Source organism: Micromesistius poutassou (genome assembly GCF_964030765.1).
Source record: "Micromesistius poutassou genome assembly, chromosome: 21".
Taxonomy (NCBI): domain Eukaryota; kingdom Metazoa; phylum Chordata; class Actinopteri; order Gadiformes; family Gadidae; genus Micromesistius; species Micromesistius poutassou.
This window is the reverse complement of record NC_140291.1, coordinates 10,753,925-10,772,802: the sequence shown is the minus strand read 5'-3', so window position 1 is coordinate 10,772,802 and position 18,878 is coordinate 10,753,925. Positions and strand designations below refer to the sequence as shown.

The 18,878-nt window shown below is 44.9% G+C and overlaps 1 protein-coding gene across 1 annotated transcript in view; it reads left to right on the top strand.

Moving 5' to 3' along the window:
- Positions 1 to 12,124: 12,124 nt before the first annotated feature.
- Positions 12,125 to 18,878, top strand: part of LOC311366691 (SH3 and cysteine-rich domain-containing protein 2-like) — a gene marked incomplete at both ends in the record, with an annotated part of 29,020 nt that continues 22,266 nt past the window's right edge. The window contains one exon of the mRNA XM_084485491.1: positions 12,125 to 12,214. Coding sequence (XP_084341617.1) covers positions 12,125 to 12,214 — 90 coding nt within the window. The remainder of the gene's footprint in view (positions 12,215 to 18,878) is intronic.

Sequence of the window (18,878 nt, the reverse complement as noted above, 5' to 3'; positions counted from 1 at the left end):
CTCTCTCTCTTTACCTCGCCCTTTCCCTTGAGAAATCACCGCTATAGCAAAGCCATCCATCTTCTAGAGAAAGCCTTTTTTCCTATAGCTTCTCTTCTCCTCACTTTGTTTTGACTCATCTCTGCTCTTTCCTTTTTGTCTCTCTGTCTCCCCGGTTTCCTCAAGACGCTCCATTAGGCGGCTAAGACGTTAAATCCAAAAGCTGCATTAAAGCTAGCGTAGGCAATTTGGAGAAACCAGCCAGAGTAAGCTCAATTTTTGAAAGTATCCAACCGAAAAAAACAAACTCCCAGCCCTCCTTTCAGGCCTGCCTCCTAAGCCGCTCCCCCAGAACACATGACTAGATCACTAGCTTTAGCAATAGGTCTGCCCAGTGTGATGGAAGACTGTATGGGAAAGTCTTTGTATAACTCAAAACTAATCTTCTATTTCTAAAGCTACTTCATCTTACTCTATGCTATCTGCTAACATTATATGTCTTTGGCACCTATTGCTGTCTCTGATATAATACCATTCACCTGACAGAAAAGTTTTTTTTATCCATTGCATTTAAATGTGTTTTACTGGAATTAAAGGGATACTTGGGATTTTATATTATCCCTAAACTGGCAATAACGTATTCAATTTATTCCAGCAGACACCACTAGAGCTAATCCTTCTGTGTAGTCTACTAATCATGGCTCTGGGAGAGAGAGGTCAGTACACACACACACACACACACACACACACACACACACCATTACATGTGCTAAACATCATATACAGTATATGCAGGGTGTCGTGTTATTGGAACATAAAGTTAATTATTTTACCTTTCAGCAAAATTGTTGAAAGACATGAATTATTGACACCCTTGGAACGTTATTGACTTCAGGATAAATGATTCAACGATGCTGTGGAGCAAAACTGAACATGAATTTTGAAATGGAAATGTAAGGGCACGCGCATGCGCACGCACAAAAACACGTAAGCATGCACACACACACACACACACACACACACACACACACACACACACACACACACACACACACACACACACACACACACACACACACACACACACACACACACACACACACACACAGTAAAGCATCCACCAGAGTGTGACCGGTCTAAATTTAGCAGGCTGTCATGGACCCCCGCATCACCATTATGACTCTGCAACTGCCCACCACCCCCTTTGTAGCCCAACTCTCTCTCTCTGTCTCTCTCTCTCTCTTGCTTTCTCTCTCTCTCTCCTCCCTCTCTCTCTCGCTCCCTCTTGCACTCTCTCCCTCTCTCTCTCTCAAGGGCTGATTATGGTCCCACGTTCACGCAACGCAAGGGGGTTACGGACCCCTTACGTCCTTGCGGACCCTCCGTGCGTCCACCGCAAGTGCCTGACATGCGCTTCCTAAACATTTTAACCTTCCGGCGAGGCAACGCAGCAGCAAGGGCTGTGATTGGTCCGCTTACTAAAACCTGATGCAGAACCATAGACAGGGTGTCCACGCATCCTTAAAAAGTCTTAAGTCTTAAATTCATGTTTCTAAATTTAAGGCCTTAAAAAGTCTTAAATTCGTTAAAAATGTCATATGCTGGTCTTAAATACTGTAACTCAAGGTCTTAAATTTGTCGGGGCAGGACTATTAATCTTTTTATTTTTCTCGCCTGACTTTTCGGGAAGGACACGTAGAGAGGCTTCTTTCTTGCTAGACACTTGGTCGGAAACATGCCGTTAAACTGCACTTGTACTTACAGCTTTTGAACCAGAGAGCACTGAGTATCACTTTATGTACAATAAACAGACAAAAAGTCAACTTGAATGAGCCTCTTTGAGTGACACACATGCTATGCTTGGGTTGTAATACAGCGGGATCCCCCCCACCATCGCGTGCTTTAGGTCTTAAATTTCATTCAAGGTGGTATTAAAAAGGTCTTAAAAAGTCTTAAATTTGACTTGCTGAAACCTGCAGATACCCTGATAGAGGTTCACGACTGCGTCAAAACATCTGCATGGTCATTGCGTTGCGTGAACGTGGAACCATAATAAGCCCTTTACTCTCTCTCTCCCTTGATATATCAGTGTGTGTCTATAGCTCATTCTCACACTCTTGTTGTTTGATACTCTCTTCAGCTCCGCACATGAACTTCCTTCTTTCCTGACTCTCTTGGATTAAACTTTGGCCTCTTTTTCAAGGTTGAATGACAACAAACTAAGACATGATAGCAAAACAAACCAAAGCAAAGTATTTACTCTTTCACATCACACAGTTGTGTTGTTATATTCATTGCGATGTGCAACGTGACCTTTACAATGTACATTGAATTAGACTCGCATCCATATTGTAGTGCAAGTGCATCAGAGTGTTATAGTGCACTTATTAATGGAGATAAGGCCAGCACTCAGCAGCTTACAATGCAACACCTTTAGTTGTGATGCTTCGGTACTAGAGCTTTGTCAGATCACTGATCATTGTATACAAGCCTCTCATTTCAAACATCTTAATGTGTGTGTCACTCTGTGTCCTTCTGTGTGTGTGTGTGTGTGTGTGTGGGGGGGTACTCCAGTAGATCTACAAGAATGAAACTCTCAAACTTGTGTTTCAATATCAAGAGTTGATCAAAGACAAACTGATAGCCTGACTAGTCTTTCTTGGCCCCACGGTGTGTGTTTATGCAAATGTTTGGTTATAAAACGTAGATAGACGTGGAAACAGCTTATGGACTTGGGCGACCCAATTTCAAATGGTGACTTTGTAAATATAAGGTTGTTTTTGTCAACTTATTTTTGTATTAAAGTCATTCTTATTTCAGTGGTTTCAATTTGAGCTTATTCTAGGCATATTCTAAAGAGTGCAATCAAAAAAAAATCCTGTTGCCTGCGACAACGAATCAACATCACGCGACACGGAACCTGGTGGGCCTTTATGACATCACTGCCTCTATATAAGTCACCGCTCCTCGGTCCAGTGCTCAGTGGTGATCAGACAGCAACAAACGTGGTATCAAACTGTTTAACCTGTTAGTGAGCAAAGTGAAAGACCCACTATGGTGACGACAACCGTTGAGGGACCAGAGGGAGACCAGGAGACCCTGGGTGGGGTCTCCTGGACCTGGATCTCCTCCCCGCCCCCAGGAACACAACATCCTCTGGGACAGGTGAGGAACACCAACCGCACACGCTAACTTTTAAGTGTGCAGATGCACATTTGTATCCTTTTAAAAACTTGTTGTTGTATGTTTGTACGTCATTCTATTAAGTTAAAGGAGAACCCACGGCGATTTTTGACACAGTTATTGTTTTCCTGAGGGTTAAGGGTTGAGGGAAGCTAAAAAACCAGATGAAAATTGATACGACCACGAATGTATACCCAAACATTCCGTCACCGCGACTACGTCACCGTGACGCCTCTGGCCAGCAGAACCCGGTGGCCCTCTGACATCACAGGGCCGTGCTCCTCTATATAAGTCATTACATATCAATATCCCTCAGTGCCCTGCTCAGCGCTGAGCGTCACCTGGTGATCACAGAGCGAGCACAGAGGCCAGTCAGCCCAGTTAGCAAAGAGCGAGTGAACCACGGAGAAGAGAGGGGCCAGGTGACCCAACGGTGATGATCTCCTCCGACAGGACGTTCTCCGACCAGGAGACCAGGAGACCCTGGGTGGGGTTGTGGACAAACCAGCGTCCTCCCCCTCTACGGACTCCTTCTTCTCCTATCTGGCCTCCTCCCCCCCCTCTACCGACTCCTTCTTCTCCTATCCGGACTCCTCCCCCCCCTCTACGGACTCCTCCTTCTACTCTGCGGCCTCCTCCTTCTCCTCTACGGACTCCTTCTTCTCCTATCCGGCCTCCTCCCCCCCCTCTACCGACTCCTTCTTCTCCTATCCGGCCTCCTCCCCCCCCTCTACCGACTCCTTCTTCTCCTATCCGGACTCCTCCCCCCCCTATCCGGTCTCCACCTCGCCACCCGGGGAAGAACATCTGGGACGGGTGAGGAAGGAGAGGACACGAACACGAACAGCGACCGAGACGTCTTTTGGTTTCCTCTCATGGGTCTTCGGTGTGGGTTCGTGTTCAACCCGGTGAGCTCCTGACGCGGTGCGTCGTGTCCCAGATGGTGAGCAGATGGTTGGAGGCGGATGAGGAGGCGTACGACCCGGACTTGGTCGCAGAGTGCGAGCCGTCAGTCCCCAACCCGGGCCACACCGCCCCGGACAAAGGCCAGACCCCCCAGACCCAGGCCAGACCCGCCGGACCAAGTCCAGACCCCACGGACCCAGGCCAGACTGCCCCGGACCAAGGCCAGACCGCCCCGGACCAAGGCCAGACCGCCCCGGACCAAGGCCAGACTGCCCCGGACCGAGGCCAGACTGCCCCGGACCGAGGCCAGACTGCCCCGGACCGAGGCCAGACCGCCCCGGACCGAGGCCAGACTGCCCCGGACCAAGGCCAGACCGCCCCGGACCGAGGCCAGACCGCCCCGGACCAAGGCCAGACTGCCCCGGACCAAGGCCAGACTGCCCCGGACCGAGGCCAGACCGCCCCGGACCAAGGCCAGACCGCCCCGGACCAAGGCCAGACTGCCCCGGACCAAGGCCAGACTCCCCTGGACCAAGGCCAGACTGCCCCAGACCCAGGCCAGACTGCCCATGAACCCGGTGAGCTTGCTGCATTGTTGTGTTTTCCTGTGTGTGTGTGTGTGTGTGTGTGTGTGTGTGTGTGTGTGTGTGTGTGTGTGTGTGTGTGTGTGTGTGTGTGTGTGTGTGTGTGTGTGTGTGTGTGTGGTTTGGATTTATCTTTTTGAGTTTTATATGTCAGCATAATCAGGAAACAACGACTGACCCGACTCTCACGTTAACAGTCACTAAAATAGAACCCATAACGGCAACAAACACGCAACAGCCACTACGGCCATCGTTAAATACCGTCTTGTCGTTCATTTCTGACAGGACCCCAACACCAGGGAGAAGGCTCGGGCGCTTTGGGGGCCCGGCTGCCTCAGAGAGCAGACAGACGTGCCCCCCAGAAAGAACCTGGCCCAGGTCATGGGGACCATGAGGGTCTGGATGAGGGGCATCCGAAATAACAAGGTGGAAGTCATCGTGGCCGATGCCCCCGTGAACGGGCGAGACGGGGATGAGAAGACGGAGGAAGAAGGGGACCGACCCGCACCGGATGTCCAGGGGAAGGGCCTCAGGCAAACATTCAATGAAAGGCTGAAGGGGCGCCTGTCCAGATTGGCTGCCCTGTTCCGGTGCGGGTCGGATGTACTGTGAATAAAAATGTACAGGAAAAGTATGTACGTCAAACATCTGATGGGATCCAACCAAGTCCACATCGATGAGACGTCACACAGGACTGAAACCCCAGCTTTGTGTTAGCCAACGTGAATTGAAACAAAGTAGTCAAACATCTGATGGGACCCAACCAAGTCCTCATCGGTGTTGCATCACACTGAGGTGTGAACTACTTTGTTTGAATTCACCTTGGCTAGGACAAAGCTGAGGTTTCACTCCAGTGTGATGTCACATCAATGTGGACTTGGACTGGACCCATCCGATGTTTGACGTACATACTTTGTCCGAGCCCAGGTGAATTAAAAAAAAAAAGTATGTAAGTCCAACATGTGATGGGATCCAACCAAGTCCACATCGCTGTGACATCACACAGGAGTGAAACCCCAGCTTTGTCTGAGCCCAGGTGAATTTAAACAAAGTAGCAAAACATCTGATGGGACCCAACCAAGTCCTCATCAGTGTTACATCACACTAAGGTGTGTAATACTTTGTTTAAATTCACCTGCACTGGGACCAAGCTGTGGTTTCTCTCCAGTGGGATGTCACATCGATGTGGACTTGGTCGGATCCCATCACATGTTTGACGTACATATTTCGTTTAAATTCACCTTGGCCCAATGCCAAGTTCATGGAACCCAACAATCATATATATAATAAAAATATGTTGGAGAAATCTTGTGAACTTGTGTTTGTTTTTAGATGTATACGTATATCTTACATACTTAATGGCAGACACAAACTCTTTGACACACACAAACAGGAAGGAATATTCTTTAAGGCCCAACTCCAGATTTTTGACAAACTGACACACGCACGCACACAAACACACACACTTTGCCGCATCCCAGCATATATACGACCATATATCTCTAGACATATCTAACTGTTGTTGGTGGAGGTGTGGGCAAATGATTTAGCACTGGTAGCAGGAGGCTCCCAACACGCTGGTATCCTCACTAATCTTAAGTTTGTAATTTGTGACAAGTACAGTAGGATGCCACGTTTCATTTTGTTTGGCCGCAAGCTTCAATATACTCGCATCTGATTAAAAGTGCTCTCTCTCTCTCTCTGTCTCAGTCTCTGTCGCTCTCTGTCTGTCTGTCTGTGTGTGTGTCTCTCTCTCTCTCTCTCTCTCTCTCTCTCTCATTAAACAGGAAGATGTACTTACCTTGCCCAATAAATAAATAAATAGCCCAATCCCTCTTTTTTAAGAGGCTGTGGTAGGACAATGGAGACCAGTGTACTTCATTAGAAGGTCCTTCTCTTCTGCTCCCGTGTCCTTTTCAGAAGATGAGAGGACCCATGTGGTCGTTATACATGTAGATCACATGTATAATGAGGTTAGATTTGAGGTCAGGATACAAATATCACAACCTGATAATTAATAATTAATAGCATGTCTAAGCAGATAAAGTGCATGCAACACACACACACACACACACACACAAACCCCTGTCTCCCAAAGTTTCTGTTTATTATTATATGGTCTTCATTTCACTAATTCAAAATACACAAACTGTTGACCGTCTCAAAAGGGTGCATGTGTTTGTCTAAACTATTTCTTTATGTATAGAAGAAATGCTTCTTCCATTAGAAAGATTGCAGGGTTCCCTACGATAAATCATAATAATCATAATAAAACAATAACATACATTTGTAAGACCCCTTTTAAAACATTATGGCTTTGAAAGCAGCGTTTTCAAGAGTGTAATGCAATGATTACACTAAATATTTAAATAGCTTGATTAAAATAAAGTATGCTTACAGCCCAAAAAGCCAGCAGCCGTGTCAGGAGAGACACAGAATAATACTCTTCAATTTAACATCCAAAATGGACTTGAGTTCTTTATGAAGCAAGCAAAAAAGTGACTGCTCTCCCACATTCACGCTCAATTAAAACAATACAATTCTATTTATTTTTTGGGTTGCACTACAAATACAAATGATATTTATTATAATACAATGGGAACGTTTTTAATAATAATAATAATAATAATGCTTTTCAGAGCTCAAAACTCTGGAAGGACAGTAAGCCTCGACCCATCACAGTGATATTCCAACACCAGAACTTGTTATGAAGCTAGCTAGAAAGAGCTCCGGGCTACGATATGACAACTCTCCAGTACTAATCTACCCAAATCTGTCGGCTGATATCCCTCAAAAGCGTCAACAATGTACGGCCATTAAAGATAAGTGCAAGGCAAAGAATATATGGTTTGGATTTTGTCTTCCAGCTAAATTCATCGTCACAGTTGGAGACAGCACTTAAACGCCAACACATCTCTAACGGAGAGAGTGGCTGACTGGAAGCTGGATATAAATACGATGGAAGACGACACAGATTGACATTTGAGCAAGCCTGCCATCATACAGTAATGGTTTATGGTTTAATGGACTCCCTACTTAGTTTTGCATGGGTTTGATAAGACTGATAAACACTTTGACAGCCTGCTACTTTGGTAGTCAAGGGTGTTTAATAAGCGTCACTGCTACTTAAAATGTGAGTATATGCTACCAGAAGTTTACTGGATCTGCTATATGATAGAACGTGAGTTTGCGATTTCTTTCTAACGTGCTAACGTTAACCTTGGGAAGATGGCGTTTGACAGGGGAGGGCGGTATGGGGAGGCGGAGGGTAGACAAGAAGATACAAGATGTTGAACCGAATCTCTACCACTAAGCGGATGGTAAAAGACTTCGTCATCTCAGAAACAAAACTATCAGGAGGCGTTCACATACGACTGGCTATCCCAAATAGCTGCGTCCAATCTAAAGCCTTACCCTTAAGGAGCCCCGTAATGTAAGCTATCTTGGACTGGTCATAAGCATAAGTCAGTGGCTGCTGGGCAAAGACTAGAGAGCACTGAATCACTTAAAGCCAATATATGCTTGCTCCAGGAAACGCATATAAAAAAAAATGCAGCAAAGGTTCTTGTGCTGCGTTCATGACGCCTGTTCACATGAGTTGTCACAAATCAGTCACGGGAGTGATTCCTCAGCAAGCAAAAGAAAGAAGACCCCCCACAGCCCAGGAGCAGGACTTCTCCTGTCACAATCTGCAGCCAAAAGCCCCACTGAATGGGAGCAAATATCAGAAAGGATCATCACAGCGATGAAGGTTCACATCAAAAGAGAAAACATCACATGCATCCAGTGCCACAAAATTTACAACATCCCCACTGCACACCAACCCTCACCCAGGCAACGCACTCTACTGACTTTACTCTACTTACACACCTCCTAATTGTATATTCTCGCTTAGATTTATATATAATAATAATTATAAAATAATAATAATAATAAATGAATCATGTTAAGATGTATTTATTATAGACCATGCCATTCGGTGACAAGGTCAAATAAATGTAGCATTATGAAGCTTCTGGGTAAATGCTATTCTCTCCTGAACACGTGTTTGTTGAGGTTGCTAACAATATTTTACATTTTAAGCAAAGAGAAAGTGACCTCTCAATGTAATCGACAACATTTTAACAGGAAAGTATTTTAAATGGATTGTTGAATGGAAATCAATGGATGAATTGTTATATGTAAATATAAATATGATTTTTTTAACTATGCATAGGCATTGTTTTGTGGCATTTAGAGCCAAAGTGCTGTTATATTATAGATTCATGGGATTTATTATAGATTCGTGGGAGCCCGGTCTGGTGGCCCTGCCGTCGGCCTACTGTTCACCAGGTACCATGGAGTGATGGCACACAACCTGTTCCGGAGCTGATTATACTCCATGCCATGGCAGAACAACGCTATGCCATGGAAGTGTGTTCAATGCCATCACCCCGTGCTAGTTTGGGCAAACACAGGAAAAGGAGACGATTGCTGCAAAAGTGGTAGATTGGCAGCTTAAGAATCGTTTGAAATACTTTCTTTGCCAATAAATCGCAACTTTTGCTGCAGATGGCCTTATAGGTTATGGAACATCCTTGAATGTTCTCTTGAGTTTGATTTACCAATAAGGATAAACGTCAACTGTTTCCTGATTCTCACTTTCCTGCCAATATAACTCTATGGATGCATGTTGATGCATCTCGAATAACAGGAGAGGAACAAACTTTTGAGCTTCTATTGGTATATTGTTTTCCTTTAACAAAAGCACTATGGGAGGAAGAATGGTGCCGTTTTCTCCCAAAGGCACATCAAAGTTTAGCAGGCCTATATTTATGTTGTTTGACCATGTGGAATCTCTGCTATGATGGGGAGCTTTGTTCTAAATATTTATGTCTCTCTATGCACTCTGAATGCACTTTTTCTTGATGTGATATTATCCATTATGGTATGCCATCTTCTAATTGAAACAGCTTTTCAGGAAATAGAAAATGGGTTGGAAGAAGACTTCGAACTTTGTGTCAGACATGGATATTGCATAATACACACACACACACACACACACACACTGAGGCAGACACACACACACACAGACTACAGTTATTGCTAAACCACACAAGCAGGAAGTAGGGCATGTATTCCTAATGGAACATGCTCGCAGTGAGACACTTCAAGTGCTGAGTGAAGAAACAGCGTGTTTCTTTACACGCTAGCCCTGTCTGAATAAGACATCATGAAGGAGAATGCTCGGTTAAAGTTTGAACCAGATACACTGAGCACCCAGAGAGCCTCAGGGAGCAGGAACAAGATCTTTACTGTACATATATAGTGTATGTGTGTGTGCGCGCATGCATCTGTGCGTGTTTATTAGTAGTTTTTGTGTGTGTGTGTGTGTGTGTGTGTGTGTGTGTGTGTGTGTGTGTGTGTGTGTGTGTGTACGTGAACTATAACATCCATGTATTATTTACAGTGAATACTACAGTATTCACTGTGAGTAAATACTACTACATACTACAGTGAGTATGCTATATTCACTTTATGTACTTACACTGACTGTATAAGTACTACGGTAGTATTTACTGCAGAACTTGCTGTTGTAGTAGTCCGTATTCACTGTAGCACTATTGTAGTATTCACTGTAGTAATGTAGCAATAACTGCAGCGGAAACTGTAACAGGCACTAGTGCAGTATACACTGTAGTACTTACTGCAGTACACGCTGTACTCATTTGGGTATTGATTGTCGTCTTCTGTGTACTATGAGTGCAACGCCTCCGGTTAAATGAGTTTTGTCTTTTGAACAGGGAGCTGTTTGAGAAACAGGTGGGAGAGTTTCATTAGTGATGGAGATGAACACCACACAGGAGGTTAAGAGAGGAGACCTGAGGGAGGGAGAGAGGGAGAGGGACAGGCAGAAGAAAACAGAGTGAGTGAGTGTGTGTCTGCCTCAGTGTATGTATGTGTCTGCCTCAATGTGTGTGTGTGTGGGGGGGGGGGGGGGGGGGGGTGTGCGCTAGAGTGTGTGAGAGAGAGAGAGAGAGAGAGAGAGAGCGAGAGCGAGAGAGAGAGAGCGAGAGCGAGAGAGCGAGAGAGTGTGTGTTCGCGCGCGCGTGTGCGTTTGGGGGGCTGTGTCAGCGCGTATGCGGGGTTGAGCAGAAAAGCGCTTAGACCAGCAGGTAATAAAAGACGCTAGTTTTATTTCCTCCCCCATTAGGGGCTCGCTAAAGCGCCTCACGTAACACACAGTCCATCAGGGCCGCTACGCTACGGGCTAGCGTGTTCTAGGTCTGGATAAATGTGGGATGGGTACTGAATACTTTATACCCCTTTATGTAAACACAAACTCCCTTAAGGAACGACGTCTGCCGTTTCAGGAGCAGTTTAACCAGAGACACGTCTAAGGAAAGGGGAAATCAAGCGAAATGCTAAGACCACGGATACTCCCCTGTTAGGAACTAAAACTAAGTGTAAACATAATGTAATTATACTTACAAATAGTCTATCTCGCGTGATATTTGATGAAATAATTCAAATTGTATTTATTTGATTTACATTAATAAATTATCATAAATTGTATTCTATCGCAGTTAATCACATAACTTCAAATGTCTGTTTAAGAAGTGTGGCTGTGCTATTAGTGTCATCATGTTTTAGGAATAAATATCGAAAAAGAAAAACGTAAAATTCCTTTCGAGGGGAAATAGGAAGAGTCGCGAGAGAGACGAGGAGAGGTGAACGAGAGGTGACGCGCCGTTCGGCGCTGTTCACATGCGCGTGGTGCTGAAATAGCACCTGCCCGCTTGGAGCACACACACACACGCACACGCACACGCACACGCACACGCACATTTACTCACGCATGTATGCACGCACGCACACCCACACTCGTCGCACACACACACGCACCCTTTGTTTTATTTCCACCTGTGCGAAAAGCCCCGCCTATACTCCTTCTGAGACACCATTACCACTTTACGCGCGCGTCCCATGTCGACCAACCGTCCGACATCAAAGTTTAGGTAAAGCGCGCGCTCGCGGGGCAAATGGAAGAAGAGGAATCTATTCGGGGGTCGTAAAGAGCGAAGTCGCGGTCGACGCCCCCCACCCCTCTCCCATTAGTACTGTTTTATTACCATTGTTACCATTGTTTTATTCGATTGGTTTACTGTATCATTGTTCTTTTCTCCGTGGACATATGACACTGAAGGCTGACAGCAGAGCAGCACATATGCAGCAGACTTCAACAGACCTGCTCACACTAAAGCGCATCAGAGAGGCACCGCCACGGAGCGGCGTCGGTAGAAGCGGAGCCAGCGCTCACAGGCTGCACCGAGCACCGTATCAGTCTGTGCATGGTGCACCTCTTCCGATGTCACGTTGTAGGACTACACAGAAAAAAGACAACACTTAAGGCAAGCATCAGGACAACATTGGACTCTCCTCGTCTCCGATTCGCGGTGATTATTCGGCAAAAGAAGGAGCCTGACCCCACAATGACCGAAATCAGCGAGAAGGAGAACGACTCGCAAAACCGGGACCCTTACCGGGGCCACGTAAGCGCACCGACTCAACCCGAATCCAAGGTAAAATCAAAGCAACTGAAAAAGGTGACATGTATCGCATTGTGATTGAACCCCTTGTAATGAAGCTCAAAGCACATGATCTACTTTGATCGACCGCCAATTAGTCTAATTGGCCCTGGGTTTCTTCTTGCGTCACTTTTACTTTTCTTCAACACACAGGGATTTATTTGATCTTTGAGCGTATTCTTGTGAATTCCGGTTTACGTTCAGGTCCCTCTGTTTCTAGGGTGATGTCCCAGGTAGAGAAAGCTTGCGTCACACTTTGAACTCATAATCCGATTACACCGCGTGTAACTATTGGATTAAGAAATCATAGATTACTGACGGGAGCGTGAAAAGACACATCCACGCTTTATGTGTTGAATATGTGCCAGTTCTATAGAGGAGGGTGAGTAGGCCTATTCAACGGAGCTCGGAGCTCGGAATAATGTCATGAGAATAAAACCCCAAATTATTCCTAAATCAAAAAGTTGCATTTCTTGGTTGATCTGGTGTCATATCCTGCGCTGCAAATCAACCGTTGGGTTTACTGTCCAAACATCCTCATCTGAGTCCTTCTCAACGCTTAAAATTCCCATTAAAAGATGTTGGTATTTCATTACGGAACTGTTCCATTTCAAGAACACATTTCTTTTGTCTATAAACCCTGAAAATTATTGTAATGCTTGTGCTTCTGTGTTTTATCGATATTTCAACTGTATTTTAATGCTGCTTTCGACCTGAAATAGCCATGGAATCACATTTTCAAGTTTAATTTATCAAAATACCTAAATGCACTTTTTCAAACTGCAACACAACAATCTCCAGTGTTGAATCTGTTTGTTTTGAGCGTGTGTGTACGTGTTAGTGTGTATTTGCTGTGTGTTGATATATGAAAAGTTAAGGCATGGTGCTGTTTGTATTTGCGTGTGTGTGTGTGTGTGTGTGTGTGTGTGTGTGTGTGTGTGTGTGTGTACGTTTGTAAATTTTCTGTGTGTGTTCTGTGTATGTATATTTGGTGCTGTGCGTGTGTTGGTATATGAATGTGTGTGTGTGTGTGTGTTTGCGTGCGTGTGTGTGGGCATTTGCTGTTGTATATGTGATGGTGTGTGTGTGCATGCGCTTTTGTGTGTGTGTGTGTGTGTGTGTGTGTGTGTGTGTGTGTGTGTGTGTGTGTGTGTGTGTGTGTGTGTGTTGTGTGTGTGTGTGTGTGTGTGTGTGTGCGTGTATGTGCATGCGCTTTTGTGTGTGTGTGTGTGTGTGTGTGTGTGTGTGTGTGTGTGTGTGTATGTGCATGCGCTTTTGTGTGTGTGTGTGTGTGTGTGTGTGTGTGTGTGTGAGCAGCGGCCATTGTGAAGTAACAGGTGGTTGTCTTTATCTCGGTTGGGCAGCACACCGGGACCCTGGTTATACTAATTTACGAGCCAATCAGCTCGCAGTTTGCTTGGTCTGGCAGGGGGGGGGGGGGGGGGGGGTCCTGGTCGTAACTCGACCAGACATAAAGACAGAGGAGAGGAGGAGAGGAAACACACACATGCCCCGTCAGCAGGGGATGGAGAGTAATGGGGGGAGGTTACTGATACCTCTAGCTCTACTGTCCTCTGTCGTGTATTCTACTCTACATTACTCCATGCACTAGCTTACTCCCTCTGATCTAAACTCAAATTCTACACTCTCTACTATACACACCCTACTCTTTGCTCAATTCTCTCTCTCTCTCTCTCTCTCTCTCTCTCTCTCTCTCTCTCTGCATGGGAATCATACTTTACATTGCCAAAGCACGTAAGATTCCCTTCCCCCCTCTCCCTTGGTCTGGGTGGTAACTGAGCCTGTGGGTCTAGTAACCCAGCAATAATCCAGAGATCCTCGAGAGAGAGAGAGAGAGAGAGAGAGAGAGAGAGAGAGAGAGAGAGAGAGAGAGAGAGAGAGAGAGAGAGAGAGAGAGAGAGAGAGAGAGAGAGAGAGAGAGAGAGAGAGATACCCACGTATCTCCCTTCATGGGTGTGGACCCCATGTTGTTTTGGGGGTCTCTGTGTATGGCGGGGGGGACATGACACAATGTACCACACCTTATAACAACGGGCATGTTTATAGGGTAACGATGTACAGAGTAGCTGGCTTCCCAGCATTTAGAAAGATCCAAACTCAGGTGAATGAATGCCAGTGGAACCATGAGCTTCTACACTTTGACTCTCTTCAGATCTTACTGGTGGTTACTTCATGGTAGAATGTGGTTCCATTAGGTGCAGTTTCAGGTGGTTAAGGAGCACATACTGTACGTAGAGGACAGGAACCTTCCATACAGATGCTTACAGGTAGGCTGAGGACAGCAGGGATCGAACCTGGACCTTTCCGCTAGGTCGAGACTGAAAAATGAGCTAACCCAGCCCCTGAACACATCGTCATGTGTGGCTTCTTATCTGAACTGCTGGGCTTTGCCGGTTTCAATTCCCTGCGGGTGTGTCGATGAAAAGGTCACGTAAGTATTCATTCTGTGGTTCTGAAGGCATTGTTAAAAATGGTTGAGAGAGGGAGGGAATTGGAGAGAGAGAGAAACAGGGAAAGTTTGAGAGGGAGAGACAGGGAAAGTTTGAGTTTTTGAGTCTTTAAAAGATCACTTCTGTTGTATTCCTGATCCTCACCCCCTCCTCTCTTCAGTTTGATTAATCATGAGGGAATGAATCTGGGATGGATTTCTGATACAGGCTTACTGAGCATGGTGCTACCGCAGAGACCTCACCCTGTTATCATACTATCCATATTGGCCTCTCACCTCTAGGCTCCCAACCCTCCTCTACTGATGAGGTGCTGAGATTGATCACTGCTTTCTGCACTCTACCTGAGGCATCTTTTAGCAGGACGCCTTGGTTGGCCTAACCCCTACCTGGTCCTTCAGTGAATTACGACCAGCAGTAAAGTGATGAAGCAAGGAAATAAGGGGGACTGTCCCTTTAACTTGAACTGGATACACATTTTTCTTGAGCATCCATTTCTGAAATCTATTAATGTTGAAATATTGATCCACGATGCGGGGTAATGGTTGCCGGCCGTATAAAATCCCTAGAGTCATAATTTCACCTTCCGTCTTATCCCCCCCTGTTGGCCATGGTGGGATGGTTTAGTGCCAGGGAAATGGGCCGAAGTGCTGCAGTAAACAACCCTATCCAAATAGGCTTTCTGGCAGGCTGGCCGCTTGACTGGTTGGGTGACTGGTTGCTTGACTGACAGGTGGACAGCGGACTGACTGAGTTACTGCCTGACTGGCTGACTTTCTGGCTGACTGACTTGTTGTCTCACTGACTATCTTCTTATAAGCGGCGTCCTGTGGCGATCCGAGCTCAAATAATAACCTGTTATGCTGGACAGAGAACTGCTGCTGCTGTCTTATACTCCACTCAAGCTTAGCCTCAAAATAAATGCATACCTCATTATAACTTCCATGACACCAAAGTATTTATGGCATCAGACTAGCTGATCAATCACAACCACATTTTCTATGACAATTATTACTGTGGTAGGGAGAGAGAGACATGGGAAAGGAGAGAGAGGGGGACAGGCTGGGGAGAGAAAGAGAGAGAAATTGTGTTGCTCAATGTTCAGATGGCAGAAGATCATCATTTAGCTGTGATGAATTTATTTATAAAATATGAAATATGAAATGACAATATAAAATATATACTTAAGAAAGAGAGAGAGGATGAGTAAGAGACTGAAACAATTCAAACAAGAAACAGAATAACCTCCTAATATGACTAAAGTCACCAGGGTCCGAAGTCACCTTCACTGCTAAAGCTCCTTGTGCAAATAAGACAGCTTTGGAGATTACAATGATTGCCAAACCCTCCAATAAAACAGAGCTGCGTGCTATCAGATTTAGCTTACTCGAGTCTAGCATGCTAGCAGGTTGATCTTGTGCTAGCAGCATGCTAGCAACAGATTTATTTTGCTAGTAGCAGAGATTCACTAGTTTTTGCCAAAAAAACAGCTGTATAAAAAAAACTATTTTTGTATTGTGTGATGTGGTATTTTGCTGATGCAGATTAAAAGACACGCCTTTTTATGCCATTTTATTCATACAATCATGAACCGTTTAGGTAGAAATGCATCAAAAATATTTTATATGATAATTATCTATGAATATTCATTACACCTTTCCTCAGCGAGACGTTGGCCGACCCTTCTGCCCAGCAGCTGCTTGTCATGCCAAGCTAGACAGCCAGTCACTCCTAAGTTTCCATTTATTATGCTACATTCAGCATTGTCACATTATGGGTCGTTTTTACTACAATGCTAGCATGGCTATGTTGTCTCGCTAGACAAATGCCTGCATCAGGGGCAATGGAATCATATATATTCATGAGTCGACCAATAGACATTGTGTAGCCTCAGCGCAGAGCTAGTGAGCGGAGCGGAGCGCAAGCGAGCGAGGATCGGAGCGGATGGAATTTTGCCGGAGCGTGGAGCGGTTTTTTTATTTAGAGGCCGGAGCGGCCGCTCTGTTCCGCTCCAATTCCGCTCCGATACCGCTCACACCACGAGTCTGAGGCATGCCCAAGCAAATCCACCCAGAATTAATTTCTTCCTAATACAACCACGACCGGTAAATTTCAAATATTGGCCGTTGTAAGCTCGTTGGAGATGGAGTTCACTAAATATTTTAGAAAGGAAACTGAGAAGGCATACAAGTGTACCATTACTACAAAAAAAGTATATACTAACAATGTAGAGCAAAATCAACCATGTGGTGACACTGTTTCAGTGAGTAAAGGTTCACTTTGGAATCTAAGAAGACACATTTCGCGGAAACATGAGAGTGTGCTACGCGAACACACACAGAGCAAATAGCAGAGTTTTTTTGAATATGCTTCATATCAATTTATATATTTTTTATCATATCATTTAGGCAATAAATCCCACTGATCCCTTTATTTTTAGGCAAATGTGTGTATTGAAGTTGCACTTGTCTATCTTTTTAAATAAATGTTCTATGACTGAAATATATTGCCGTTGCTCTTTGTTCTTTAGCATTTAAGTTTTCTGTTTAAGGTGGAAATTCGTAATAGATTATTTCTCCCTCTTTTAAAGTGGAGCGAGTGTGGAGCGATTTTTCTGGAGCGGGAGGATTTTGTGGAGCGGGGCGCGACCTGACGCGACCTTGAGCGGAGGAGCGGTCGAGTGAACAGCTATGTGAGCGAGGAGCGGAATATTCGCACCGCTCCGCTCACTAGCTCTGCCTCAGTGTTAATATAACTTTTCTAAACAACTGTCAATTGTCCATCGGAAAACGATTGTGTATTCACAGGAACAGTTCCGTTGGGTTGTAATTGCACTGTAGCTGGCAATAATACAAACAAATCTGAACTTGACAGAGATTCTCAATTTATAGCATTTAGCTCCATTAACCTAGCCTCGTCAGACCATCCCAATCTCGGTAGTTAACATTTTACGTCGGTCTGGCCTTGAGCCCGCTAAAGCCTTTTTCCAAAGATGTAAACATGCTCTAACCAATCAGTTCTCGGGGGAAGGAGAAAAGTTCATGAAGAACGGCGCCACAGTCTGCCAAATGTACAAAAACATAAGGGTGCTGCCCAAGGAAAGTGTAGCAATCAAAACAGTTTTTATCCGCAATGGAAATAAACAACGAATGAATGAATCAATGATCAAATATGAAGATAAATCTGCATGAAAAATGATTTACTCAGAGAAGAAAACGTTTTTGACTTACATGAGTTTCCCTATGGTTTGGAAGGAGTTTTTTGAACAACGTATGGCAGTGGCCATATTTGGAAATCAATAGCTGGCCAGTTAAGGCCAGACTGATAATCATTGCGAAACGTAAACATAAATGTCAGGATAGTCTTCCCAGGCCCTCCTGATGCATTATACACTCCTTAGCCTCTCTTTGGTTGGTAATGAACAAGCTAGAATAAATGAGCTAGCCATTGTTTTGCCAGCTACCATGTTAACCTGCGTCAGCAGCCTCTGTGAGCAATGCCAGGAGAATAGCCACTTGGTTTCAACTTAAGGTGGCTGTTTGACTCAGCAGTAAATATAGCCTAGCCACAACTCCCATAATGACCCATCTAAGTCACTTCAGCTAGTTAAGTCTTCATTGGACAGTTTCCCTCCTTTCTCCTTTCATCTCCCATCTTTCATATCACTTCTTTTCTTTTATAGTGGTAAAATATTTATCTTTTGGGGCAGGTTTAACAGGCCATACCTCTTCCAAAGGGCATTGGCCCATTATAACACATGTTGGTGAACAGCATAGAGCGAGAGCTAGTTGTCATAGTTCCAGTTGAAGGATGTGATCACGGCGAACGCAGAACAGACACTTGTGGTTTCTTTCTGATTACCACAAGAGTGTTTTCATTTGGTTGCCAAGATACCCAAGGAGGGCTGGGTGTAGGCGTTCTACCTTGAGCATTATTACCCGTTAATAACACCAAAATCAATCTAAAAACTGTATTTGAACTCTGAGCTACGTGTAAGCGAGAATAAATTTGAATCGATTACAAGTTGTGGATCGTATCAGGGTATTATATATCTAAATGAAGATATCACTAAAGGCTCCTTGTTTAACTGTTTCTGACTGTCTCTTTTCATTTCCAGGTTTCCCCTTCATCACTGTTCAGGCCTGCGAACGCTTTGAATAAACGATTTGTTGATCCTCATTAAATCATTC